This window comes from Lontra canadensis, unplaced genomic scaffold (genome assembly GCF_010015895.1).
Source record: "Lontra canadensis isolate GAN:19392208 unplaced genomic scaffold, GSC_riverotter_1.0 scaffold108, whole genome shotgun sequence".
NCBI classification, from domain to species: domain Eukaryota; kingdom Metazoa; phylum Chordata; class Mammalia; order Carnivora; family Mustelidae; genus Lontra; species Lontra canadensis.
In genome coordinates, this window is record NW_022631102.1 from 2818462 (window position 1) to 2846266 (window position 27805).

At 50.2% G+C, this 27805-nt stretch overlaps 1 protein-coding gene across 6 annotated transcripts in view; it reads right to left on the reverse strand.

The window, feature by feature from the left end:
• The window catches only part of PPP2R5C (protein phosphatase 2 regulatory subunit B'gamma), a 120241-nt gene that overhangs the window by 73656 nt on the left and 18780 nt on the right, over positions 1-27805 (reverse strand). The window contains exon 1 of one of the 6 annotated variants that reach the window (XM_032839581.1): positions 17694-17894. The exons of 4 other annotated variants lie outside the window; for them this stretch is intronic. In XM_032839581.1, coding sequence (XP_032695472.1) covers positions 17694-17787 — 94 coding nt within the window. In that variant the 5' untranslated portion in view covers positions 17788-17894. Of the gene's footprint in view, positions 1-17693; positions 17895-27805 lie in introns of those variants that run through there. One more of the 6 variants, XM_032839582.1, reaches the window with a different exon arrangement.

Here is a 27805-nt window from a genome sequence, read left to right on the forward strand (position 1 = left end):
GGTGACCTTCGGCATCGAAGACACGCCAAAGTCAGGTGCCTTCCTGGCACACGGGGCATGCACGGCTTCTGAGGTCCCGACAGCAGCAAACGTGGGTCCCTGTTTCAGCTCCAGTGTCCCAGGAGGAGTGCCCGAGTTGCTGGGCCGGCTGGGGGTTAAACCCCAACAGCCCCGGAGAACTTTCCTCTTCGGTCACCATGGGCACGATGCCAGTAGTGGGCTTCTAGGAGCACCGTGTCAACACCGCGAACAAGGACCCCGTGGAGAAATGCATTTTGAAGGCATCTCAATGGGTGCAGGGGTGGGGGGGGGGTGAGGAAGCAGCACACGGGGCTGCGGTCCCTTCCTCCCCTGGTGGGACCCAAGGGCCCTGCCTGGCCCTCGGCCACCAGAGATGATGCATGGAAACCCATCGAAACGCCCACAAAGTACAAACATGCACAGATAAGGTGAAAGTTCAGTGGAAAAATCATCTTCCTTAAAAAGCTCCAACTTCATGGAATATTAAAATATTAATATTAAAAGAGATCTGGTAGGGCGCCTGGGTGGCTCAGTGGGTTAAGCCGCTGCCTTCGGCTCGGGTCATGATCTCAGGGTCCTGGGATTGAGCCCCGCATCGGGCTCTCTGCTCAGCGGGGAGTCTGCTTCCCTCTCTCTCTCTCTGCCTGCTTCTCTGTCTACTTGTGATCTCTCTCTGTCAAATAAATAAATAAAATCTTAAAAAAAAAAATAAAAGAGATCTGGTTACAAGTAAGGCACCACCTGTATTTTAACAGAGGTTAAGGCAACAAGCTTTCCTTTAGGAAACTAAGAAACCTGGACAGCAGCGAGTGAGTGGGTCGCCCCAGATCCCCAAAGGCAGGCAGGGCCCGGGCCCAGCATCTCCCAGCTGTGGGTTTCCTTCTGGAAGTGGAAGAAGAGAAAGTCTTAAAAAAATAAAAAAAACTGCACTCAAAATTCCTAAGAATTCTTGCTCACTTAAAAATAATGTAGGACTTTTCCTTTTCTGGTCCTTTCTTTTTCGCAGTTGGGCGGGGGAGGGGAGGCCAGATCTCAGGCTCCCTCTTCCAGGGTTTATAGGACAGAAGTCAGCGGACTGCCTTCAGGGTGGCGGCCAGCATCCCAGTGCATCCGGAGAACTCGGCCACTAGACAGAGCAACACGAGACACCTGATTTAGATTTCTCCTGAAGGTGATTTCAAAACCTGAACTTCCCTCTCTCACTGTATCTCTCTGTCAAATAAATAAAATCTTAAAAAAATAAAATAAAAATTGGAGGCGCAATCACATGATGTCCAGGGAGCCATTTTAATATGTGTGACTGCACTCGGAGGCATGTGGTGTGCTCACGGAGTGCAGCACCCCCCCATTTCTACACGGTTTCACCCCTTCCCTGTAGTCACGCCTCACGCCCCTCCCAGTCCCGGGCAACCTCTAACCTCCTCTCTGTCTCTGTAGATTTGCCCAGTCTGGACATTTCATATAAAAGAAATAAAACAACGAGCATTTAAGTTACATGAACTGCCTAATATTATGGGGTAATTCCAAATGTAAGCGAGGCAAAACCCTGAGATTTGTGGCTTAAAATGACGTTCTGGAGTTAGGATTTCACAAACCAGTAAAATTTCGTGAAGAATCTTGACCACGGATGTTGGCTTACCACCCTAACCGACAAATAGGAACATTTAAAAAAAGGTCCACACCAGAAAAGATATTTTAATAGCCCAAAGGACAATCTTAGGATGAAGGAGAGTCCTGTAAATCGAATAAATTTAGCTTTATACACATTACATCACTCTGATGTCTGTCCTTGGCACAGAGCAGCACAGGCCTTTGGAAGGAACCAATCCTGGACCAGCACCCTTGGTCCAGCTGAACGCAGTTCACTAAGTACACGTGCCCCTGGCCAAAGGGGGCTCCCCACAAAGCCTAGGAACGAAGAGGAGTCCCTCCCATGAGAATGACATCTTTTTTTTGTTTTTAAAGATTTTATTTATGTATTTGACAGAGATCACAAGTAGGCAGAGAAGCAGGCAGAGAGAGAGGAGAAAGCGGCTCCCCACGGAGCGGAGAGCCCTACGGGGGGCTCGATCCCAGGACCCTGGGATCATGACCTGAGCCCAAGGCAGAGGCTTAACCCACTGAGCCACCCAGGCGCCCTAAGAATGACATCTTTTTGATGGTTAGGGATGACAAGATCCAAATCTAAGCTCTAGAGTGAAAGAGACGCCGACACGCTGCAAGTCAGGGAACGCCGCTTCACCCGGTGTGGACGGATGCCAGCCTGTGGTCTGGGGCGGTTACGCCGCACGCAGCCGAAGCAACAACCTTGACAAATAAACACGGAGCTCTGACACGGAGGAACTCCCAACCTGGCCTTTTACACGGGGGCAGACATTCTGGGGGCACATGAAGCCACAGGATACACACGCACTTCCCGGAGCAGCGGTCTGACAACGCGGTGAAATCACGCTCAACACTTTTACATTAACCATAATAATTATGAAATAAAATATAAAATGCAAGTGGTTTTTTAGGACAAAACCTGAGACTTGAGGAATGTTAGCACCTTGTGGGGGGGGTGTTCTTGGTGGACCAAACTACGAGTCAGGACGACACCCCAGCTCCGACAAGCGTGGGCTCTCCCTGCTCAGAGTCGGACGAGCTGCTGGGGAGGGTCTGGACAGCAAGACCTTGGTCTAGGCCAGCTCTAGGGCTACAGAGAGGCCAGGAAGGCGAACAGACTGGTTCTAAAATTCACGTGGAAACAGAGGGGACCCTGACTACAGGACAATTCTGAAAAAGAACAACAAAGCTGGAGGATTCCCACTTCTTGATTTTTTAAGGTCTGACAATGCTACTGCAGTCAAGGCTACAGACCTGTAGACCAACGGAAGGGAACAGAGTCCCGAAATAAACCCGCACGCTATGGCCCACTGGTTTTTAACAAGCGTGCCAAGTCCACTCAGTGGGGGAAAGGACAGTCTTTTCAGCAAAGGGCGCTGGGAAAATTGGACGTCTGCTCACCTAATACAACACACAAAAATTAACTTGAAATGGATCAAAGACCGACTAAGATCACAAGACCCTTACAAGAAAACACAGGAGCAAATCTTGGAATTAGGCAGTGGTTTCTTAGATCTTAGCACGAAAACCACAAGCAGCAGAAGACAAATCAGATAACCGGGACTTTACCCGAATTAGAAACTCCTGAGCTGGAAATGAGATCATTAGGAAAGTGAAAAGACGCCCTACAGACTGGGAGAAAAAACTTGCAAAGCCCATCTGTGATGCGCAACTGCTGTCCAGATACTCAAACTCTACGGTGGCAAAGTCACGACTGTCCCCACTTGCTCGACTGTCCCCCTGGCCCGCACCCTTCAGGCCCCTCCCCATGTCCCCAGGGTTTGGTCCACCCCCCTTCATTCCTCACACTTCCCTCCTCACTGGGAGGGAAAACTAGGAGGGAAAACTCCTCCCTGGAGTTTTCGCAAAGGCCTCCCCTCTCCCCTCTGCGGCCACCAGGAAAACCAAAGCCATTGGGCCCTATCTTCCCCAGCTTCCCTCTCAAATTTCCCCACCCTCCCCAGAAACTTCTGAAAGCCCTGTGTGCTGAGGAGGACACTGCTCGTCTGGTTTCAGCACATCTGGTTTTGACAGCTTTGCCATTTCACACGTAAGGAAGGAACAGGGCTGACCGCACGCTGACATGGTCTGAAACACAGCGAAACCGGTTCACTCACCTAACGAGATGTGATAACGAGCGGTCGGTCCAGCCAGCCTGACAGGACGTGAGTGAGGCCCTGGCAGGGAAGTCGAGGGGTGGCTGACCTGCCCCATCCACCCGCCCCCTCGTGCTCTGCCGCCTCACGGTCCAGGGGGTCCGCTCAGACAGGCCGGGCCAGGGCGGACAGTGTGCACGCGGGAGGAGGCCCAGCAGAGCTCGATTCTGGTCAAGTCTCGACACAAATCCACGATCTCGGCTCTGTGGTGAACACACTGAGAGCCCGGCAGTAACTTCAAAGGCACAGGAAAGCAGGAGCCCCAGTTTCCGACTGTGGAGATCAGTAATTAGTATCTGGCTCCCACTTTGAAGGCTATGCCTTCTCTTAATTTTCTGAATGGGTTATACCTTCGCATGGTTCAAATACACACACACAAATGCTCCTGGTGAAAACCCTCATTTTCTCACCAAAGTATCACTCTTAGTTTGTCTACCCCTTGAGCTCCGCTGTGGAACCACAGGGATGTACCTGAGCCCCCTCCATGGTGGGCCAGTGAGAGTGGCGGGCCACACCGCCCTGCCTTTCCCCTCAGCCACCCTGAGGCCTTCTGCCAACCAGTCCAGAAAGAGATGCTACTGGAGAGAAACCCCTTCCTTAGGTTTCTGTCACCTGGCACCACACCCCATCCCAACGCTCTCTCTAGTACGCGAAGTAATCCCCCCCCACCCGGGGTCCCCAGCAGCATCCACAGGGCCACCAAGGGGCTTACCGAGTGTTGCTTCTCCGGGGAGGCCCTGTCCTGCCCATAGGGCCTGCTCGCCCTCCTGGGTGCCTGGACACGCACCTCGGGCGCCCAGCATACCGCCGAGCACCCAGGTTAGACACGGCTACACATTTGCCAAAGGAATGAAACAAAGCTGTAGGTGGCCATGAGGCAGAAGGTCAAAAAATGACATTTTGTTCTTCTTTCAGTGTTAGATAGAGTCCATCAAGGTTTCCTCCCTTTTGAAATGAACTCCATTAACGAGACATTTTTAGTCTTAACTTGAACCTTATTCGGTACAACAAAGGACGCAGAGCTGAGCGCTACCGATACTTAGGGCAACAAGGGCACGCACATGGAGTACTTGAAAGCCAAGAATGAGGAAGGAAACATTTGCAGAGCTTGATGAAAATGAGGAACTCGAGTTCACAGACTGTTTTTCTACTACAATGTAAACATCCCCTCAATTGTATACATCATCGAGAAACAGTGTCTTCACTACTGTTTCCCCTGGGATGAACGCCTATGCTCGGTTTTCAGCTACTTTTTGGCTAAAAGATGCCTCTCCCCATCCAGACCTCCATGCTGTATTGCTACCCATAGAAGGATGTACCAAATTTCGCACTAAACTGAAGGAATTACTCAGGAGGCATCTTCATCAGCAGTGAGTTCACGTTCAGCTCTGAAGGTCCTCCCGTCAGCTCTGCTGAACTTGCAACATCACACGTGTCTCTGAGGAGGTCCAAGGTCCTTAAGCCAAGTGCACCCCGGTCCCAGGAGCTCTGGGCCAGGTTGAGGGGCGAGTGGGCAAGGGGACGTGAGCACCCTGGAGCCCCCCAGAGTTCAGTTTCACGCACACCTGCAGTCTCCCGAGGTAAGGCCTTGCCTTCAGGACCCAGAATCCGCGTCTCTTTTCTAGGCGATCCCAGAAACACCAACCGAGCCGGCTGCTGCGGCCTGCACGCTCCACCGCGATCCAAACCCGGGAGCAGAAAGTACCGTGTAGACGGCTCCCGGCGGCAGAGAAACCTGCGAGGGGAGCCCCGAGGCGCATCCGGAGGGGGGCGAGAGCCCAGGTCGGTGAGTCAGAGGACCCGAGAGCTCCTCTGGTCTGTCACCAGCTCCCCGTGGGACCTCAGGCAAGAAAGGGGGAGCCTTTCTACGCAGGTTTCTGCAGCTCTGAAGAGGGGACTAATAACACCCCTCAGTGGCCTCGTAGGAAAGAGGACGGTTAATGAACACATGCGAGGAGCTTTGAAGATTACAGTTTCCTGGGTGCTAATGACACACAGTGACGGTCTGCGTGTCCACCCACTGCGCGGCTGCCTGCGGTCCGGAACTGCTCCTAGTAAACTCGTCTGCCCCCACCATTTGCTCTCCCGGCTCCACATTCTGGAAGCCCCTGGAAGAAATGAATGACGATGCTCAGGGCCCCGGACGATACCCCAGGAAGGCCGCACAGAGGGCGTGCTCTGACCCGCACCAGCTCTGGGGCCGCCACGCCTCGGCGGGGCACACTCCTGGCATGAACAGGGACCCAGGGAGCAGGTCCTGCCTTCCCTGGGTGCCACAGTGAAGGCTGTCCGCTGGCAGAATCCCCGTCTTCTGCCAAAGGATGCCTGAACATGCTTCTAAAACTTCCCTTTGTCGTTACTGTTTCTAATATTCAGAAGTGAAGCCTGGTGGGAAAAATTATCTGGGCGGGGGGGGGGGGGCTTCTGGGGCTTGCTTCTACTTCACTCAAACGGAGGCTCTCCTTCTTTTCAAACAGAGGAAAACCTCACGCTGGCAAATGATCAAGCCCCGTACTAAAGAAAGATAGAGACTACTGACTGCGCTGGTTGTTACAGGTTGATATTTGCTCTAAGTAAACATGCGTGTGTGCACATGGGCACTCCAACACACGTGACCCACCGAAAGCAGTTCTCTGACCTATGTAGGCAGGACAACTGACGATCAGTTAACTGGATACAGAGAATTACAACTCCGATCAAGATTAAACGCCAAAAAATGTTCAGGATGAAGATTCTGATATATGTTTACATGTAACCAACACACAACATTCAGAAGTAGTGCACGATTCGAGCTACTGACATTGTGTTGTCTGAATTAGAAAAGTCCACCAGAAAGGAAGTGAGGCCTGAGGAGGTCAGTCTGTGAAGGCCTCATCTGGAAAATAAAGGACGCACAGGAGAAAGGAGTGCTTTAGGGGAGGAGGCAGGGGACTGGGACAAGGAGGTAAGGGTTTCCGAGCATCCTAAATGTGACATGGCCTAAGATACAAACTCCAGGTAACCTTTAAGATTAGTCCCTTTTCAGTATAATGTCACTTGTGTCTGACTTCACTGCAAAGAGGAAAAGTGTCTGGATTTATTAGAGTTCGAAAGAACCCTCCTCACTGGACAGCCACGTGAGTTTTCTAAGGCAAAGCATTTCTCCTAAGAACAAAGTGAAAGAAGGAACTTGCTCATTCTTGTGACATGCTTTTGTCCTCAGGGATCCTAGACGAACAGGAATCCAAGCACCTTCCTTTCAATTCCCTTGAAAATAAGAAATTTAATCAAACGCGTACCTGCTGTTAAGTCATCTCTACACCCAGCATGGGGCTCGAACTCAGGGTCCCGAGATCAAGAGCCGCATGCTCTCCTGAGAGCCGGCCAGGCGCCCCCAATGCATCTTTAAACTAAGGAATCTGTAGATTCAGGAAGGTGCGGAGGGGTCGAGGACCTCAGCAAGTGGCTGTCATACCCTGACCATGGACCCGAGAGCTCTGGGTTCTGGTAGGAACGGGAGGCCCGGTAAAATTACAAAACCTCCATGTTTCCAACTTCCACTGAAGTATCTCAAGAGCGGGCACAGGAGGGTCAGCGATGCTTTCTAAAGTAAAATGTTTCCCTGGGACCAGGTCTCAAGTGTGAAGAAGCAGAAAGCCACGTTTCTGGCAGCCTGGCGTGGCAGGAGTGGCCTGGGTTCTAGGCAGACCGTGCGAGGTTTCTTTCGGCCTTGCACTCAGTCAGGTGCTCTAGGGAGATGGGTTCCGACGCCCGTAAAACAAGCAGAGTTTCTCTCCTGCCAGCCTGTGGGCGTCAAGGGCCTCTGACAGCCCCTAGGATGGTCCCAGGCATGCGGCAGGTGCTCCTGGAAGCAGGGAGGTGCGGGAGACCACACTTAGGAGTCTACGGCACATACGTGTATCTGGTATAACATAACAATGTTAGCTCGGGACATCAGAGCACCGCAGAGAGCGATCAGATACTAAAGACCTGTAAAAAGTGTGTGTTTCTAAAACTGCTCTCATGTCATTCTTTCTCTTAAGTAAATAAAAATGCCTTACACTTGCCATGAATACAAACACACATTATGCACGTGAGTGTGTGTGTGCGTCTGGAACGGTACACGGTGAAGCCAACAGGGAAGCCAGGAGGCTGACTCGGGGGGCTCAGGCCAGGGAGAATTTTAGATTTGTAAGTAAAACAAATGTTTAAAGTGGCTATATTCACACATGGATTTTTTTGTTTTTGTTTTTCTTTAGATTTTTAAAAAAAGATACAAGAAAGTGGACCAAGGTGGGAAGGGAGGCTCCGTGTCCGGGGGTGACTTTACCACCTGTGGTGCAGGCATGGGACACAGCACCCTGTCACCATGGCCTGAGAGACACGCTCACATTACCAGCTGGCTGACTTTAATTTGGACTTTTCTTTTTCTTGGGGTGAGCGGGAAAGAAAAAAACACAGAAGCTTGGTAAAAATAGGGCCAGGGTCACATCCAACCCGAGGTAGAGAGATTTCCTCAGCCAGTGGCTTCTAAGTTTTTTGGTGTCAGGACCCACGTACACTTGGAAGTCTACCGGGCCTAGAGAGCTCGGATTATGTGGGCTACAGCTGCTGACACTGACCAGATGAGAGAACGCTTATGAAATGTAAAAATATATAAAAATATATAAGTATATATTTTTTAAGAAAAGAGGGAGAAAGAGACAGGAGGGGGCGGGGCAGAGGGAGAGGGCGATGCGAATCCCAAGCAGGCTCTGCGTTCACCATGGCGTCCGAGGCGGGGCTCGATCTCACAACCCTGAGACCATGACCTGAGCTGAAATCAAGAGTTGGACGCTTAACTGACTGAGCCACCCAGGGACCCTCAGAACGTTTAAAATAGTCACTAATTCATGTAAAGCAGTACGAACAGGCTCATTTTGTGTGAACCTAACTATTATGAAAACAATCCCTCCCCCAAATCAGCAAAAAGATAGCCCAGGGGCGCCTGGGTGGCTCAGTCGTTAAGCGTCTGCCTTCAGCTCAGGTCATGATTCCAGCGTCCTGGGGATCGATCCCCGCATCGGGCTTCCTGCTCCATCTCCCGCTTCTCCCTCTCCCGCTTCCCCTGCTTGTGTTCCCTCTCTCATGATTCTCTTTCTGCCAAATAAGTAATTAAAATTAAAAAAAAAAAAAAAGACAGCCCAGTTTTACATTCCTGCATATCTCTTTCATACCCAACTTAACAGAGGACAGGGAGAGGTGCATTTCGGCATTTGTTTGATATGCTGTTTTGGTAGAAGTTCACGAAGAAAAAAAAAGCCCATCCCCACACAGACATGTTTATTTGAAGGGAGGCATCTTGGTGTGTTTTTTTCAAAAAACTGGATACTTCTCTTTGATTCTATGCCTACATTCAACAAGTGGTAATTTCTTGAGAATCAGCTGCAGGACAGGAGCTGAAGCTATGCTGACGGGTCCCTTACACTGGGCCCCGTGCTATGTCCTCTGCTTTGCACGTCTCTTCCGCCTGCAACTGTTGCTGGCATCCCTTCCTGCGCACCGGGAACCCGGGTGGGGTCATGCAGACCTTTCACGGGACACATCGAGAAGCTCTACTTGTTAATATTACCAGGACTGTCAGCAGGAGCAGCCATTGCACTCACGCTGGCAGGTACACGTTTTCCAAAATTCAAATTTTTGCCCGCAAGCTTAAATTTTATTGTGGGCAACAAACAGTGTCCCTGTTGTTTCCTTTGAACTGTCAGACTCGGTTCATTACTTTTCAAGACAGCGTGTCTGCCTTTTTGTTCTTGCAAGTAAGAACGTCGATCCGGAAAAAAGGGGCTAGTTCAGCTTGTAACTCACACAACTGTTCAGTTTTGGAGACGAGCCCCGTGGCTCCAGCATGCCAGAGGGCTCAGCTCTGGTCCTGACTGCAGGGTCCTGGGATCGAGCCCGGTGTCGGGCTCTCTGCTCAGCATGGTCTCCTTGTGGCTTCTCTCTCTGGCTCCCTCTTTCTCTCTCAAATAAATAAATCTTTAAAAAAAAAAAGGAATTCAACATATTTGGGATTTGACAACCAGACAGTAAACTTTCGGAAGTCAAATTTCCAGAGCATCAGAAGCCACACCTGCATTTAAATACAATGATGGGGGCAGGGGCGCCCAGGTGGTTCGGTGGGTTAAGCCTCTCCCTTCAGCTCAGGTCATGATCTCAGGGTCCTGGGATCGAGTCCTGTATTGGGCTCTTTGCTCGGTGGGGAGCCTGCTTCTCCTTCTACCTCTCCTGCTTCCCCTGCTTTGCAAGCATGCGCGCACTCTCTCTCTCAAATAAATAAAATCTTTAGGAAAAAAATAAACACAACTACAGGGAACGATAGGGAAGTCCCCCTGTGTGGGTCTCATCGCAGATCATGTACCTCTGACTCTGAAAATAGCATTCTTCCTGAACATTCTTGAAAGACCTTCTTCAAAAGCATTAACAACAGGGGGAGGGGAGCAACGTAAGCAAATGCCCCGTTTCTGGTTTCACCAAGCAGACCCGACCCACGAGGGCTGCGGGACTGAGCACAGGGACCAGTGAGGCCACTGGGGTGGTGCCTGCCACCGTCTTACTTCTACACCAGGGCTAAGTGGGACACAGTCCACACTCCAGAATTCCCGATGACGCTCTTCACCGTGCTGAACCGGCAAAGCCAACTGTGGGAGGAGAAAAGGCTTGCTGAGCGGGGGAGGGAGGGAGAAACGGGCTTCAAGATGAACCAACAGAGGTAACACAGAGGAAGGGGAAAAAAAAGTGTGGTTAGACGCTGGGCTCTGAAGTCCACGTAGCAAAGGGGTGACAAGTTGTGGGGAGCTCGCAAAGCTTCAGGCCCTGTTTTAAGCACTTCTTATGCGTTTGCTCCTTTTACCCTCATAAAATCCGGAGAGGCAGGGCACCTGATTCCCATTTCCAGGCACAGACTGAGCCAACTCGCCCAGGATGGCTCCGCTGGCTGGTGCAGGGGTGTGGGTTGGGGAGCTCGGAGCACCCCCACCTCTCCCGTTCAGAAGGAACCCTGGTTTTATCTGCAAGTGTGCCCGAAAGGCTGTTCTGCTTTAAAAGACCAATAAAAATGCCAATAAACATCAAAAAAGGTGTACACCCCCAAAACACCGTTTGGGGAGACGGTACTGCTGTCCATGTGGCAACGTGGACTGTGCCCGCTGCCGCCCTCAGCGCTGGCCCACACGGGACGGCCGAACCCTCACCGATTATTTCACCGACAGCCGCCCATGTGTCAACAGTGTGGGAAAGGCGAAAAGAGGAAAAGCCAGAACTCGAACACGAAGACCACTGCTCACTGTTGAGGAAACAATTTCTGAATAACCGGATTTCCTTGGTACTTTGTTCTGAAACAGATCGCGCTCAGGGCACTTCCAACAGTCTGGAGCAGCGGACGCCGGCGCCGAAGTCGAAGGAACCGTGGACGCCCACTTCCCTACATCCAACAGTGCTTCTTCTTTTTTTTTTTTTTTAATTTATTTATTTGACAGACAGAGGTCACAAGTAGGCAGAGAGGCAGGCAGAGAGAGAGGGGGAAGCAGGCTCCCCACTGAGCAGGGAGCCCGATGCGGGGCTCGATCCCAGGACCCTGAGATCACGACCTGAGCCGAAGGCAGAGGCTTTAACCCACTGAGCCACCCAGGCGCCCCACAGTGCTTCTTATTTTAGCGTATTTGCTTTTACGGCAAATTTTTCTCTGTATTATCTCGAGAAAGTGGCAGAGCCCGTCACACCGCACTAAGTCATCCATCTTTGGTCCCTAAGAAGGAGGACCATGCCGACAATGTCCCCACACCTTGCCCGCACCCAGAAAACTGACAGGTGATTCCTCAGCACCCCATGTCCTTCTGCACTCAACTTTCTCCAACTGCCCCCAAGATGTCTTACACAGGTTTTTGTTTTATTTTTTTAGAACAAAGACGTGATACAGATTCACTTACTGTATTTGTTATGTCTCTTTATTTATTTTTTTTAAATAGAAGGGCTTTTAGTTTATGAACAATTCAAGGGCCAAAAGCAAAACCAGATGTCACCGTGCTCTAATTCTGTATCCTCACAGACTCCAGTATCCTTCCAAGCTGGGAAGAAATGACTTCCTCTCAGTGTGTTAATGGGAGAAACTGATTACCCGGTTCTGGAGCTCTCCATGTCTCCACCTGCTTGGTGGTCCTGCTTCCGTCTGCTTGGGAGGAGGGTTCGTCTGAAGCCAAGCCCAGCAGAGTGGTTCCCTGGGCCTACCTTTCTTTCTTTCTTTTAAAGATTTTATTTATTTATTTGACAGACAGAGATCACAAGTAGGCAGAGAGGCAGGCAGAGAGAGAGAGAGGAGGAAGCAGGCTCCCTGCAGAGCAGGGAGTCTGATATGAGGCTCGAACCCAGGGCCCTGGGATCATAACCTGAGCCGAAGGCAGAGGCTTTAACCCACTGAGCCATCCAGGCACCCCTGGGCTCACCTTTCTAACCAGTTCTGCTGGACAGCCTCTCGTGAGCCTGCCAACTACTGTTTGATCAAGTAATTAGCTAGAAAATACACCAAATCAACAGTAGCTGAACGGCCCCTTCAGAGAAATGGCTTCTTCTGTTCAATCCACCAACACTGAGTACTTATACTCTAGGGACGGTGCTAGAGGTCACAACCGTGACCTTCCTCGGGATGCTTGCAATTCGTGGAGGCGGCCAGAAAAGGAGGCCATAATCAACACCTGGCAGATGAGGGGGTGAAACGGGGCACGGGGAAGGCGAGGGTCGCGCTGAGAACGGACAGGTGCGGTGTAGCAAGCTCTCAGGGGGACGTGAGAGGAGTTCTGAACTCCAGCCTCGAACACATCACACTCGGGGAAAGAGAAGGTGCGTGGGATGTGGAGGCTTTACAAACACCCATTATCCTGACGTGGGGGAGAGGCGAGTGCGCGATCTCAGACTCCGACTCCGACTCCTTCGTTCTCTGTGGCCCTGGGCCAGGGGCTCCCCTGTTCTAGAACAGAGCAGGCAGGGATAATGCTTCACGATGCTGGACGGATTCAGTGAGGACACGGCCCTAACCTCACGCTCCATGAGCGCTGCCTCTTCTCCCGAACGGCCACAGGCAGCCGCTGGGGGACATGTAGCGGCACGAGGGGCAGAGGCCTTGGTGACCCCGGGGAGGGGAGATGCTGGCACGTGTCCGGATGCTGGCAGGAACCAGTCTGTGTTCTCGAACGCTCCTTCCGCGCGGCAGAGTGCCTTCTGCTTACAAGAGTGCCACTTTGCAACAGTTCGTGACGTATGGAACCAGAAGCTAGATGAGAAGGACGACGCACCCCAACCGCCTGGCCTGCGAGGAGTCCGTCCTCATCCAAGGTTTAAAACCACATGCCCTCTTCTTGGTTGTCAAGCTCGGGTCTTTATTTTTCTCCCATTCTTCATACTTTTGTGAAAAAGTTCTGGGAGTTTAGTTTTTGCTGCAAGGCCGGAGACCTGATGGGAAAGCCCTTGGAAGACATTACCCCCAAGTTCAAGGGAGACTGATGAACAAAAGCCTGCGGACTTGACGCGAACACGCCCCACCCCGAGGGAGCTCCGTTACTTCGTTACCCTCCACACACCCTCGGGAAGACGAAAGAAATGACATCGCGTCCAGCATCGCGCTTGGTAAGCTTCAGAGGCGGATTTCTGGAAAGTTGCCGCAGCGAGGAGGACAGGTGCACCACGCCAGATGCCAGTGGAGCAGAACTCCAGAGCTGATCCGAGGTGGTAGGCAGCGAGAGGCTCCCGGGTCTGGTCACCCCTGAAACGCTGGGGGAACGTGGATACCGCTGGGCACGGTCCTCACCGTGATCACATCAGGCAGGAGGGCGCGACATCTGGCAGGCCACCAGGAAACCAACTTCCGGAGTTGGACTCAACATCCCAGGAACAAATGGGTTCCCACAAAAGGGATCATTTGCTCCTGAGCGCCCCACGGGGACACGGCTACGTCTCAGTCCTTCAGAGACAGACTCCTCAGTGGAGCAAGTTTCCCAACAACTAGGACAAGATGCAAGCACTTAACATCTCTGGGGGCCGGAATCATGCTGCTGGAAAAGGGTCAAGAGCTCGCTCCTCTCTGGCCGTGAACATCTTTTTGGATTGGCTATTCCTGCCTTAAACCTGGCTCTGGAAGGAACACACATTTTACCACACGAACAGGCCACTGAAAAACTCACAGAATGGTCTAGAACGGTCTAGAATGGTCGGCAGGCTGGGTCCCACGGGCCAGATCTGGCGTGCCGCTTGTTTTTGTAAATAATGCTTTACTGGGACACAGGCAGGCCTGTTCATTTACTTACTGCCCATGCCTGCTTTCACAGCCAAAAAGACTGATTTACAGGCACCCCTCGTTTTACTTGCCTCACAAATACTGTGTTTTTCACAAATTGAAGGTCTGTGGTGACCCTGCGTCAGGCAGGTCTGTGGCCGCCATTTTTCCAACAACATTTTGCTCACTTTGCATCTCTGGGTCGCAGCTGGGTCATCCTCGCGGTGTAACAAACTTGCTCGTCATTATTACGTTTGTGACGGTGACGTCAGTGATGACGGCTTGCTGAGGGCTCAGGCCACGGTTAGCACTTTTCAGCAAAGAAGGATTTTTAAATGAAGGTATGTGCACTGTTTTTGTCTGACACTAAATGGGCTGGAGCAGGGTGTGAACGTGACTTCTAGAGATACTGGGAAACCAAAACCTTCACTAGACTTGATTTATGGTGACATGAGCTTTCCTGCGGATACCACCTCCAAGGTATGCCAGCCCTTCTCTGAACAAGTGTTGACCCCCGCCTAGACCCACGCTGTCACGACAGTGGCCACAGACACAACTGTCTATTGAAATTGTAAATAACTCTCATGAAATAAAATCCAAAATCCAGTTTCTGAGTTGCACTGGCCACATTTTAAGGGCTCTGTGGTCAGATGTCGCCAGGGCCACCGCCGCGGCCAGCACAGAGAATGCTGCCACCAACACTGGCAGTTCTCTTGGACGGCGCTGGAAGATCAGGATTTAAGTCATGGAGCTAAATTTACAGCCGCCAAGTTCAGGTGACGCTCTCTCCTACTACAGACAGAAAAGTTTATGTAGATTTCAACAGTGTGTTCCTCGCATGCCTGAACTTTTTTAGGATATGCTAATTCACCATATGGATGGCAAACTGTAGATTATTTAATAGAAGAGAACCACCCCGCCCACTGGGACAACTGACCAGTTTAGTGATTGGATTGATTTGTTTACGTGGGCCACCCACGCCGCAGGGGGCTGTCAAGTCGGAACACTGGGCCACAGGGCTTGCTTCCCATTGTGAGTTAGGGACCTGCCTGGCACTGCGTGGAAGGGGAACTGACAGATACACGTAAAATAAGTGGCACCCTGGGCACACAAATGTCATACACACGAGGGGCCACGCATAGTGGCAAAGGTTCTACAAACTGCTAAAATTCCTATTTTAACATAAGTTTTTTGTGTGTGTGTCTTGTTTTTGTTTTTGTTTTTTTTTTAAACATGGCAAACAAAACAACTGGCTAGGTTTGGATTTTGGCTGACCACGTGCGGGCTGTGTGACCTTGGAAGGTCACTTTCCCTTCCGTGTGGAAGACCCTTCTCCTCCCTGAATGGGAACCCTGGCACCCTGGAGAGGGAGGCAGCACTCAGCGTCGCCCCCTCCGGGCTCCCTCTCCCCAGCATCGTCATGTCAGCCCCACGTCCCTCGGGCATGGGTGGGGGGGGGCGGGCGCCCACGTGGGTCTCTCCATAAAACCACTGGCTCTGGGGTGGCGCTGCACCCCTCAGTCCTGGTTACTGACCCTTGGCACTGGATGTACACAGGAGAGCAGCCGCCCGCGTGTTCAACGCGTCAAGAATCTAAAAACCGAAAGAAGTAAAACGAATCTTGCCAAACTGCACACTGACATGCTTCCTCTAAAAACTGTTTACGAGTAAACAGAGAATTCTTCAAGTTTTGAAATTAGAAATTATTCCCGTTTCAATTAAAAGTTAGTTTTCAGTCCCTACAGGTTACCCGCTCTTAAAACCCAAGTCTCTGGGGCGCCTGGGTGGCTCAGTTGGTTGAGCGACAGCCTTCAGCTGAGGTCATGATCCCGGAGTTCCAGGATCCAGTCCTGCATGGGGCTCCCTGCTCAGCAGGAGGTCTGCTTCTCCTTCTGCCCCTATCCCCTCTCATGATCTCTCTCTCTCGTTTTCTCTTTCAAATAAATAAAAATCTTAAAACAAAACAAAACTTAAGTCTCTTTCGGGTTAATACACTCCACTACTTAATCCCTCCATAGTTAGCAAACACTGACTCAACCAAAGGCAAAAAACCCAACCTGTGTATAATAAAGTCTTGGAATAAAAAAAAAAGTGTGCTATAACAGTCTCTAAAACCAAATGATTCCATTTCAGAAGATACTCAGTTCAAAAGATGACCAGTGCCTTAAGTGTCTACTAAAATCAGAAAAAAAAACCTCTTGAACCAGAATAAATACCTATTTGTAAGGTATCTTAAAATTATAAAAATTTATTTTATATGTAATAAAATGATCTTATTGCTAACTGGTTGGTATTTAAGAACTAATTTAAACCTAAGCACAATTACATTTTGCTTTTACTCATTTGGTTCCTGACATTAAAATACCTAAATGCTGTCTGTGGTCAACACTGGCTCTTCCCCGGGCACACACAGTAAAACAGCCAACGCGTAGCCCGACCTACAAGTTGGTCACGGTGACTATTAATTTTGACCAGCTTTCTTAAGAGGGTTTGGAGAGAAAAGCAACACCCATTTTATTCCAACAGATTGAGATTCGAGCGGTTTATCTTCCCTGGATACACCCTCGGACCTGAAAAATCTTGTCCGGCATTTTAGTCACACGGACTATTAGTCACCTGGAAACGGCGCCCCCACCCTTCTTTAACCCCATCCGTAGAGGAGACTCTGACAGTGACAACTAGGTTGTCAGGGCGTAGCTGTGACATTATACATTTTAAAGTGATCTGATAAAGCTTAACGTCCATTTTCTGTCTCTCCCAATGATGAACAAAAAAATGTATGTCACATTAACATGTGTTTTAAAATGCCAACTAAGTAGACCTAGACACTTATATTTTAATACAATTATTATTAAAGACCACGGTCATTGTGTGCTTCAGCTCAATTCTGAACCCAAATTTTGTATGAACTACAAGAAGCAAGCGAGACCTACGTACGCATTGAAAACTTGTTGCCATTTTAAATTTCAGAGTCCAGTGTCCATACAGAACCTATTTAAATGCCAAATACTTCCTAGTCTTCCAGAACCCGCTCACATCGCAGACATTACGACCCACAATAGATTTCCGAATCTCAAAGCTCAGGCATGTTTCTCTTTGAGGCTCCCCAGGCAGCATGAAAACAACCCCCTTTAAAGGAAGTTCTCTTCCGATCATTTCTGCCCATTTCCTGAAGGCAATCCTTCTTCCTTACGGAGCTGTGACCCCGGTGAGACGTTCGCCGCGCTGAGCGACCCAGATGTAACAGAAACTCCGCGGACGGACAACTTGGCCGGGCGCTGCCCGCCTGCCCGCCTCTCCTTCCCACCTCCACCCAATACCTTCCCCGGGCAGTGACTTCACATCCTTTGACATCAGCACGGCTCCGAAAGGGGGATGGGAGAGCGAGCAGAAAGCAGAAAAACCAGCTTTGAACTATGCGTGCAAGGCCTCTGTCCAGACTCCGATTCGGCGAGTCGTTCGTAAAATGCCAGCCCGTGGTGACACAGCCCACCTCCGCGGGCTCAGTGCGCAACGCAGCCGCACGGCCCTGCCGGCCAGGACTTCCTGCTCCTCTTATCTGAAGCACAATAGCCATTTATTAACTAACCACAGAAGGTTCCGATTCGGCGAAACCCACAGGAACTCACCTCGAATGTGGAGAAGGGCCACGGGCTGGAAAGGCCCGTTGGAGTTGGCCGCGTCCACCACCATCCTGCTGCCCGCCTTATTACATGTCCACATCTAGACTCCAGCGGGAAAGGCAATGGACTCCTTAAGGCAAGAAACCAGCCTCCATTTTAGTTTAAAAAAAAAGACAAACTGAAGCTCTGCAGCTGGAGGGAACTGGCTGCCCCGTGATGTCAGCAGGCATGGGGCTCGCTGATTGGCCAGAAGCTGCAACTTAAAATGACACTAAAAAAACTGCAAATGGAGAGAGAGCGCCCTGCTCGGCTGTCAGTGCGCGCGGCCGGCTGCCGGCTCCCGGCTCCCGCAGGCTTTGCTCCCCGCTAACTTCCAGCCTGAGAGCCCCTCTCCTGTGGTGCAGGGCTGAGGCCGGGGACATCCCCTCCCCCCCGCCAGCCCTACCCCGGATGGGGAGCGGCCGCGGACAAGCGTGTGCCAGCCGCAGGGACTCCACCGCCGGCGCCTGGCCCCCCCAAACTCAGGGGCGCCCCGTTCCCGCCTGGCTGCTGGCGGCTCCAGGTTCCAGGTGCTCCAAGATCTGACCGGGAGTTAGCACGCGGGCAACCCAGGTTCGTGGTGTTTAGGCAAGCCCAAGTCGCTAGTGGGGACTCGGGCTCAGCCTCCCCTATTGCCCAGTTATGAGCTGATCCTGAAACGCTGCCCCCTCCCCTTGGGATCTAGTGTTTTTATTGGAAAAATTCAGTTAAAAAATTACACAGGAAATGAAAGCTTCCTTAAATCGAGGAGCTAGAAAGTGCTACAGATTAAAGGCAGTTAAAAGCAAGCTATAAAATGAAATGCAGTGTTTGTTTTTTATCTTAAAGATGGCAACACATTAGATACTTTGAAGTTGATAGAAATTTCTTTAAGTTTAAAGTCTCTGAAACAGGATCTTCCCCTTCTTTATTAAAGGGGATAACTTTATTTTTTTTTAAGATTTTATTTATTTATTAGACACAGACACAGTGAGAGGGGGAGCACAAGCAGGGGGAGTGGGAGAGGGAGAAGCAGGCTTCCCGCTGAGCAGGAAGCCTGATGTGGGGCTCGATCCCTTCACCTGAGCTGAAGGCAGAGGCTTAATGACTGAGCCACCCAGTTGCTGGGAGGCTAAAATTAGCCTATGGGTCTAAATTTAAAAGCTTTATTTAGATCTTTCTTATTCCAGAAGGAGTTAATGTAAAAAGCTGTGCCAAGGAGATAGCATTTTGGAGGATGAGGAGGGGATCAAAGAGATAACCCCCGACGAAAAGAAGTCTCCCTGCTAGTTAAAGCGAGCTTCAGAGAGAGCCTCTGGCAGGCACAGTGGGAAACGGATCCCTCACTTCTTGACACACACACACACTGTGTCCAAACCACGTCTCTGCTCAGGCATTCTCCTACGGCTCCCCGACCTGAACGCCACGTCCAAAGCCCCCTGCTTCCCAGACCTCCTTCCCTGTAGTAAGAAACACCTGAGACGCGAGGGGGTTGGCGGTGACACCTGCGGGCTGGCACGCCCCACATTTCCAGGAGGGTGTGAACCACTACAACGACCCAGGGTGTTTAGTAAGGCCCCAGAGCCAGTGTGCTCAATACTGACCACAAAAACAAATTAGTAAGAGCGAACCAAATCCCACCCGGGCCTCCCTGTGTCCCAGGGCAGAAGGGTGCCGCTGTGTTCCAGAGCTGGTCACACAGTTATCTAATAAGTAGTAGGGACCAGTCCTTCACCACCTGCACATACTTGGCCTCACACCTCTGCAAGCGGAACACGAACTACCCGCACTCTCAGGCAGGTCATGTGACTTTAAATTCTGGCTGCTGACCCACTGGGTCTGTCCGACAGCGGGAAGGACGGCACTCCAGGGACCACCACCACCTTTTCACCAGGGAGCGATGCCCAGTGAACTCAGACGTGTGTGTGACTGGAAGGAGGGGTGCACAGGGGGCTGAGGAAGGGGTCCAGGGCAGGTGCTTCCTGCAGATCTGTACTTTAAACAGAGAGACCTGTCCTCAAATGATCTGGTATTTCACAGGCAATGAGAAGGGGGCTGTGCCTGTCCCAAGACAGTGCTGATAAGCTAAAATGAAGAGATGAAGGGGAAAGACTCCTAGGATCTTTACGTAAAATATACAGATTTGAAGTCAATGAACAAGTGAAGAGGTTTCTTGATGTATTTTTCCTAATGATCTCAGATCAAAGGATCCCAACTTTATTAGTGATTCCCCCCCATGCTCTTTTGAAGCCTTGTGCACAGAAAGTAGTTCTTGAAAGAACTTAAGGACTAGGGGTGCCTGGGTGGCTCAATGGGTTAAGCCTCTGCCTTCAGCTCAGGTCATGGTCTCAGGGTCCCGGGATCGAGCCCCACATCGGGCTCTCTGCTCAGCGGGGAGCTTCCTCCTGTTCTGCTTCCTCTCTCTCTCTGCCTGCCTCTCTGCCTACTCTGTCTGTCAAGAAAAGAAATAAAATCTTTAAAAAAAAGAAAAGAACTTAAGAACTGTGATCTAGGTATCACGATGAAATACACCCTGAACATAAATAAGCAAAGAAACAAATGAGTACTACGGAGTACTATGAAGTAATACAGAGTAATATGGAGAGAGGAAAAAACACTGGAACAGATACACAGAAGGCAGGCTCCTGGTCTGGAAGGGTAAATACTATGAGTATATTGGTGTTCATTTTCCCCCAAACTGATTTCCAGGTTTAGAGCAATTCCAGTCAAAATTTGGTTGGGTCTCTTTTTCTTTTTTCTTGACAAAACAGTTCTAAAGTTCCCCTGGAAAAATAAAAAGCAAGAGAATGAGATTACTTGTGAGTAAGGCTAGTCCTACCCACTGGGAAGCTTGTGAGTTCAGGCCGGTGTAATGAGAGGCTAGGAAGCAGGTCAGATCCGTGAGACGAAGCTACAGCCCCAGCAGGAAAGTATGTATCCAAGTGTATTATTACCACAAAGGATGACTCTCAAATCAGTGTAAAGGGGAAGATTAGTTAGATAACTGGTTGGAGATATGGGGATAAGCCAATTTAAGTCTTTGCACCAAAATAAAATCTGAGATGAGTTGAATAAAAACCCAAACCCAACCCCCCCAACCCCCCAAATCCCTACAGCTTTGAGAAGGGAAGTGAGTATCAAGAGAATAGGACATTTAAAAACAATAGACAAACCCTTAATGGATATTGCTTACATTGAAGAAATGTACAAATTTCTGGATGTTCTTTCCCTCAAGACCGGAGAAAAGACAGATGTTGCTTATAAAAAACAGGGCCTAGGAGTGCCTGGGTGGCTCAGTCGGTAAGCATCTAGCTTCAGCTCAGGTCATGATCCCAGGGTCCTGGAATAGAGCCCCATATTGGGCACCCTGCTTGGCAGGAGCCTGCTTCTCTCTCTCTCTCTGCTGCACCTCCTACTTGTGTTCTCTCAAATAAATAAAACCTATTAAAACAAACAAACAAACAACAGGGCCTCAATGTTGATTCAGTTCATGAGAGAGCTATAACTGATCAATACTTGCATAAAAAAGTATTTCTCTGCCTCTCAAATCAGCGATAATTTCAACAAATGACAGTTACCCCCACTGTAAAGGTGTGCTATGACCCTGCCAACAAATCTGTACGTTGTTTGGATCCTTTTGGAATTAAAATTATCTGGCAAAGTAGATCAAGATTCTTTAAGTAATTTTACTCCTGGGAAACTATTCTAGAAATGTTTCTATTCTAGAAATGTAGTAGTAGAATGTGCGTCACATTTTAATATTTTAAAAATTGTGCTAAAATACACACTATATAAAATTCACTGTCTTAACCACTTTTAAGCATATAGCTCAGTGGTATTAAGTCCATTTATAATGTCGTGCAGCTGCTGCCACTGTCCATCCACAGAACTCTCTTCATCCTGTAAAACCAACACTCCATCCCCATGAAACACTAATGCCCCATCCCCCTTCCAGCCCCCCAGCCTCAGTCACCTCCTTCCCTCCCCCCTGACCCCCTTTCTACATCTGTCTCTCTAGATCTGACCACTCCAGGGACCCCACCAAGGGGAATCAGGCAGTGTTTGTCCTGGGACTGGCTTACTTCCCTCCGTGAAACATCCTCGAGGTCTGTCCCTGTCCTAGCAGGGGTCAGCATCTCCTTCCTTCGTAAGGCTGAACAGACCACGTGCTGTCCCATTCATCCACAGATGGCCGTTCAGGCTGCCTCTGCCTCCGGGCTACTGTGAATAACAGGGGTGTGCCGGTGTCTATTTTCAGCCCCTCCTTCCAACTCCTTGGGGTGTACCCCAGAAGCGGAATCGCTGGGACATATGGCATTTCTATGTTTAACTCTCGGAGGAGCTGCTGTGCTTTTCCCCACAGCAGCAGCAGCAGCATTTTCACTCCCACCAACAGTGCACAGAGCTCCAATTTCTCCACATCCTTACCAACACTGGTTGTTTTCTGTTTTTTTTCTTTCTTTTTTTTTCTTTGATAGTAGCCACACTAATGGATGTGAAGTAGTATCTCACTGTGATTTTGTTTAGCATTTTCCTAACAGTTAGTGATGTTGATCATGTTTTCCTGTGCTTACTGGCTGTGTGTATGTCTTCTTTGGAGAAGTGTCTCTTTGAGTCCTTTGCTCATTTCTGAATCTGGTTTTCTTGTCATTGAGTTGTAGGAATTCTTTACAGATTCTGGATATTAATTCCTTCTCAGATAAACGACTCCTATTTCCCCCATTCTCTGGATTGCCTTTTTACCTTGTTGATCGTGTTTTTCAGGGACAGGAATTTTAAGTTTTCATGTCAACCAAGTTAACTATTTTTGTTGCCTGTGGTTTTGGCGCTGTCATTTTGAAGAGATCAGTAGCAAATTCAGTGCCATGAAGCTTCTCCTCTGATGGCTTGTAATCTCAGCTTTTACATTTAAGTCGTTGATCTACACTGAATAACTTTTTTAGAAAAAGATTTTATGTATTTGAGAGATTGAGAGTGGGGGGAGGGGCAGAGGGAGAGAGAATGTCAAGCAGACTGTGCTGAGCACAGACCCCGATGCGGGGCTCGATCCCATGACCCCGAGAACATGACTTGAGCCGAAACCAAGAGTCCGATACTCACCCAGCTGAGCCACCCAGGCGCCCCTGAATTAGTCTCTGTGTATGGCGTGAGGCAGGGGTCCAACTTCATTCTTCTGCATGTGGACATCTGGTTCTACCTGGCCCATTTGCTCAAAAGACCATCCTTCCCCCACTCAGCATCCTTGCTGAAAACCACGTGATGGGTTTATTTCCAGGCTCTCTGGTCTACTCTGTACTGGTGTATATGTCTGTCTTTATGTTGGTCTCCCACAGTTTTGATTACTGTGGCTTTGCAGGAAGTTTTAATGTCAGGAAATACAAGGCCTCCAAGTGCGGTGTTCTTTTCCAAAACTGCTTTGGTCATCTGGGGTCCCTGGAGGTTCCGTGTGAATTTTAGGATGGATTTTTCCGTCTCTGGGAAAAAACACTGCTAGGATTTTGATAAGAGTCACACTGAATGTGTGGATCTCTTTAGGCAGTACTGACATCCTGGCAGTTTTGTCTTCCAGTCCACGAACACAGGTGTCTGTCCGCTGACAGGCGTGGTCTTCAGTGTCTTGAAGCAGTGCTCCCACTTTCAGTGTACAAGTCTTCTACCTCCTTGGTTAATTCCAAGTATTTTTTTTCCTAGAGCAGCACATTTTTATTGATGATTGTAAAATACTAGAAACCACTTCAATGTCAAAGGGATTATCCCACACAATGAAATATTACACATCCATCAAAAATCTTTATAAGTATTTAAAATGAAAATAACTGGAAGGGGCAGCATGTAAATTTTCAGAAATAGTATGATCTTAAAAAGAAACATTTTCCAAATATCAGCTGTGGAGTGTTATGGCAATGGGAGGGTTTTCTTCCTGAAACTTCTGTATATTTTTCAGTATTGCTAAAATAAGCCTATAATACTTGGACAAAAATGACAAGTAACAGTTTTTAAAAAGAAGCACAGATGAAGTGAGCAGGGAGGAAGCCTCAGTGAACGCGGCCTGCTCAGCGCAGGCGAAGGACTGAGAATGGGCTGTGATGGGAAGTTTGACCCCCAAGGTGTGCTCACTGGGATGCGTCCCCAAGGTTATGTAGGTAAAAACACGCAAACAAAAATGGGCCTAAATCAGGGAAGACAAACTGAACCAAGACAGTACAGGATGCAGACTCCCTGCCTCAAAGAATCGGTTACGGACTAGTTCGTTACCACCGTATCTGCCCGCTTCGCTGTGAACCTGGACCCTCGCTGAAGCCACCAGGTTCCACTGGCTCCCAAAGCGGTGTCTTCACCAACAGCACAAGCCCTCCATGATGCTCCCAGAAGAGCCTCCCACCGCAGCCAGGCCCTGTCGCCGGGCTGTGAGTTCCTGCCACCTGGAGTGACCCGGGATGGTCCTAGTCACCGGAGAAGCGGGAGGTACGTCATCTTCCAGCTCCTGGCTTGGAGGACACGCAATGTTCCGTGTAACCCAACTAGGCTCCAGCCCTCCTGGGGCAGCCCTGCTCCTTGCCCTTCCCGCCACGGCAGCTGCCCCACCAAGGGCCTAAGCCAATGCCGAGGGAGGAAAGGCACCTTGTGGGCTCACGGCGGTTTGCCTTCCAGAACAGAGGGCGGACACACAGGCCCCTTGCGCTCCATGTGCGCCCCCATCAAAGATGCACGTGCTGATGAGTACTGGGCATCCCCGTAACTAAGGAATCACTGAACATAACATCAAAAACTGATGGTGGAACACAAAGTAGCTAAATGAACTTCAGAAGAAAAAAAAATGTAAATGCAGGCATCTTTGTGCTGTACCAAAGTACAGGCTTAACAAGGAATTACTCAGGGTGCATGGATGGCTCAGTGGGTTAAGCCTCTGCCTTTAGCTCAGGTCATGATCTCAGGGTCCTGGGATCGAGCCCCGCATCAGGCTCTCTGCTCCCCCCTTCTGTCTGCCTACTTGTGATCTCTCTCTCTGTCAAACAAATAAAAAAATAAAATCTCAAAAAAAAAAAAAGGGAATTACTCTTTATTCCCTGGTCCCTCTATCACTTTGATTTGGTCTTTATCTAAAAGGAAACTGGCTGTAAATACAGCTCACTGATTTGATTTCTGATTTAGCATTTCAGAATAAAACTGTACAGTTACCATGTTTCAATTTAGCCCAAGGTTTTATTTTTCTTCTCCCAGGCAATTTCGTTGGCAAATTAAATGTGCTCATATCTTAGTGAAAAGTTTTATAGTTCCTTTCTTTAAAAGAAAGTCATGTGTGAGCCCTGCGCATTGTGGTGTTGTCACAGCAAAGCATGGCCATTGTGTGGGCTGGCACGATTTTTTAATTTATTTTTCTGAACTGGAAACTGTAGGAGCCTGGATGACGTCCTTTTGGTAGGGTGAGAGAGCTCACCTAAAACGTTTAGCTTCACTTAGAGTTTAAAATAGACTTTTTCCTGAGGTAGATCAAAGATATCTAGCATTCAGGTTGCCAGGGAACGTCTGCTTGCCAAAAAGCAAGGACAAAAGGGACAGTGCTGGTTGCCCCGTGGATCTGGGTGAGTCCTGCAAGTGGAAAGCGTGGCCGGGCTGGCGCCCAGGGAAGACCAGTGGGGGTAAGTGGAGGAGACCGGGCAGAACTTACCCCAAGGGCTTGCTGTCGTTCTCCCTACAGCTGGGCTGGAAAGCAGGGCAAGGGCTCCCGGCCCCTCCTGGTTCTGGGAAGGCATCGCACAAGGTATACCTAGTCCACACGACCTACCAGCGGCTCGCACGCCAGCTGCCGGTAAGGAGTCTCCTTCTCCCCGAGATGGAGGGAGCGGTGAGCCCGGGCTGGTTCCGCACACGAGCGGATGCCAGGGCAGTTCTCTGGAGGCTGAAGGGAGTGTGGAAGGAGCAGGCAGAGGGACCGAAGGGCTTTCCAGTCCTCCCATAAAGTGTGTCTCCAGCGTCCTTGGCAGATGCTAGACTGGGCACCCAGACAGACACGCAGACAGCTCTGCCCTCGGGAACACGTCCCGCAAGGGTAAGGCGTGCGGAGCGCTCTGCACCTGCGTGTCCGTGGACGGACGAATGGGCACACACCGTGGTCCAGCCACACCTTGGAGTAGTGCTAAGCCTTAAAAAGGAAGACATCCTGTCACCGGCTACAACACAGGTGATCCTTGAGGACACAAAGCTAAGAGAGAGAGAAGCCAGAGCCAGCAGGACACATTCTGGATGATTCCGCCTCCTGGAGGAGTCGAAATCACAGAGGCAGAAAGGAGAACGGCAGTTGCCGGGGAGGGGGAGGGCGAGGGGAGGCACGTACAGCAGGGGCAGGGTTCAGCTGCGGACGATGACCAGACGGTGGTGATGGGCGCAGGGCACCGAGAATGTACTCGCTGCCGCTGAAACGGACACTGATGCGTGGTTAGAATGAAAAGCACTGCTCGATGTGTATTTTACCACAATTAGGAAAAAAGATGAAGCAGAGCAGAGAGGAAAGCCGGGTGTCTAGGGCCACGAGGGGCTGGACAGAGGCTGGGACCATGTGAGACACAACGCCTGTGTGCGGTCACGAGTGGGACGTGGGGTGTGGTGAGAAATCAAGGGGAGGTGTGCACAGGGCCTGAGCCCAACATCAAATGTGAGACTACAGCTAGTTGGAGGCAAACTCCCAAGTTCTGCCCTGAGGCGGTTGGCAGAGGCCAGAGACAGACTGTCCCTTGCAGTAAAAGCCACCTCTGTGGCTGCAGGAGAGCAGACAGGATAGTGTCACAGAAGGGCTGGGCTGGCTGACACAGCACCGGCTCTCGCTCATGCACACGGAGGGCCCTGGCGGCGGCTCTGTTGCCCAGCTGCTCAGAACCGAGCCAAGAGGAGCCTGAGGTGGAAGAGTGTGGTAGATCTGGGTCTGGGGCCGCCTCTGGTCACTGTCATTGTCCTGGCCGCCTCCCCCTGCTCCGGAAAACCCAGACGGTCAGGAAGTACTTGCTGTACCCCGGCACCTGCCTCACCACGCCCGGGGCCATCTCCTCTGTTGCCCTGGGCAGCCAGGAGCAGACACAGAGACCCAAGCACGGGGCAGAAGACAGGACTGCTGAGAGCGGTCTCTCGGCCTGCCGGAATTAGGACAGGCGCTCTGGAAACTTCTCACACTGCACCGTTACAATTCTGCAACTAAAGACCAAGAGGCAAAGCTCCTCTAAACTCATGCACAGTTTTGTCTTCAGGCAGGAAATGACCTGTGTGTGTGGCCAAACTTCCAACGGTATCAGAAAACGAATTACTCTGAAAAAGGTTGAAGTATTGTATTACCACAAAACCAGGGCCATGTAAATTCTCCCAACAATAACGTAGCAACTTCTTTCACAAAATCCCAAGTGCTTAGCAACTCCAACTGTCCCAAGGTCCCCTGCTGTCCCAAGGTCTCTGGTTCACTGCCGTTCGTCCTCATTGCTCCTTCATGACCTGACTTCTCCCGGGCTCTTCTTTCCCACAAGAACCGCAGACAAGCCGCAGGCCACATGTCACCCAGGACGTCTCCCTTCGTTTGGCATCAACCAAACATGGTGTGCACAGGGACTCATTCAGGGAATTCTCTGAGTGAAAAGGGCCCAAAGACTACACTCAGCCTCCCTGCTAACTGGATGAAAATAGGAAATGCTACTTTGCACTTAACAGATGACTCAGATTTTAAATAACCCCAGTGTGGCAAAGGTGCGATGGGATAGGCATCTCATCCAGTCAGGGGGAGCGTGTATGGTGTCACCTCCCGGGACAGCGCCTGGGCAGTCTCTACAAAGGGATTTTGAAAACACACAGGCTTTGGCCCAGTACTTCCCTCCTCTGAGTCCAGCTTAAGGAACCGTTCAAAGACACGAACAAAGGCAAAATATTTACATCACAGCACGATCTATCACGGCTGAAAACCGAGGACCATCACAGAACGGAGTGACACGGTTGTTTGAAAAACCGTGTTTCTGTTTCCACTCAAGTCAGGAACAACACACACACGCCTGCTTGTACCACTGCCTACGACAACTTACTGGAATTTTCACTCAATTCAGGGGGAAGACACTGGCAGGATTCTC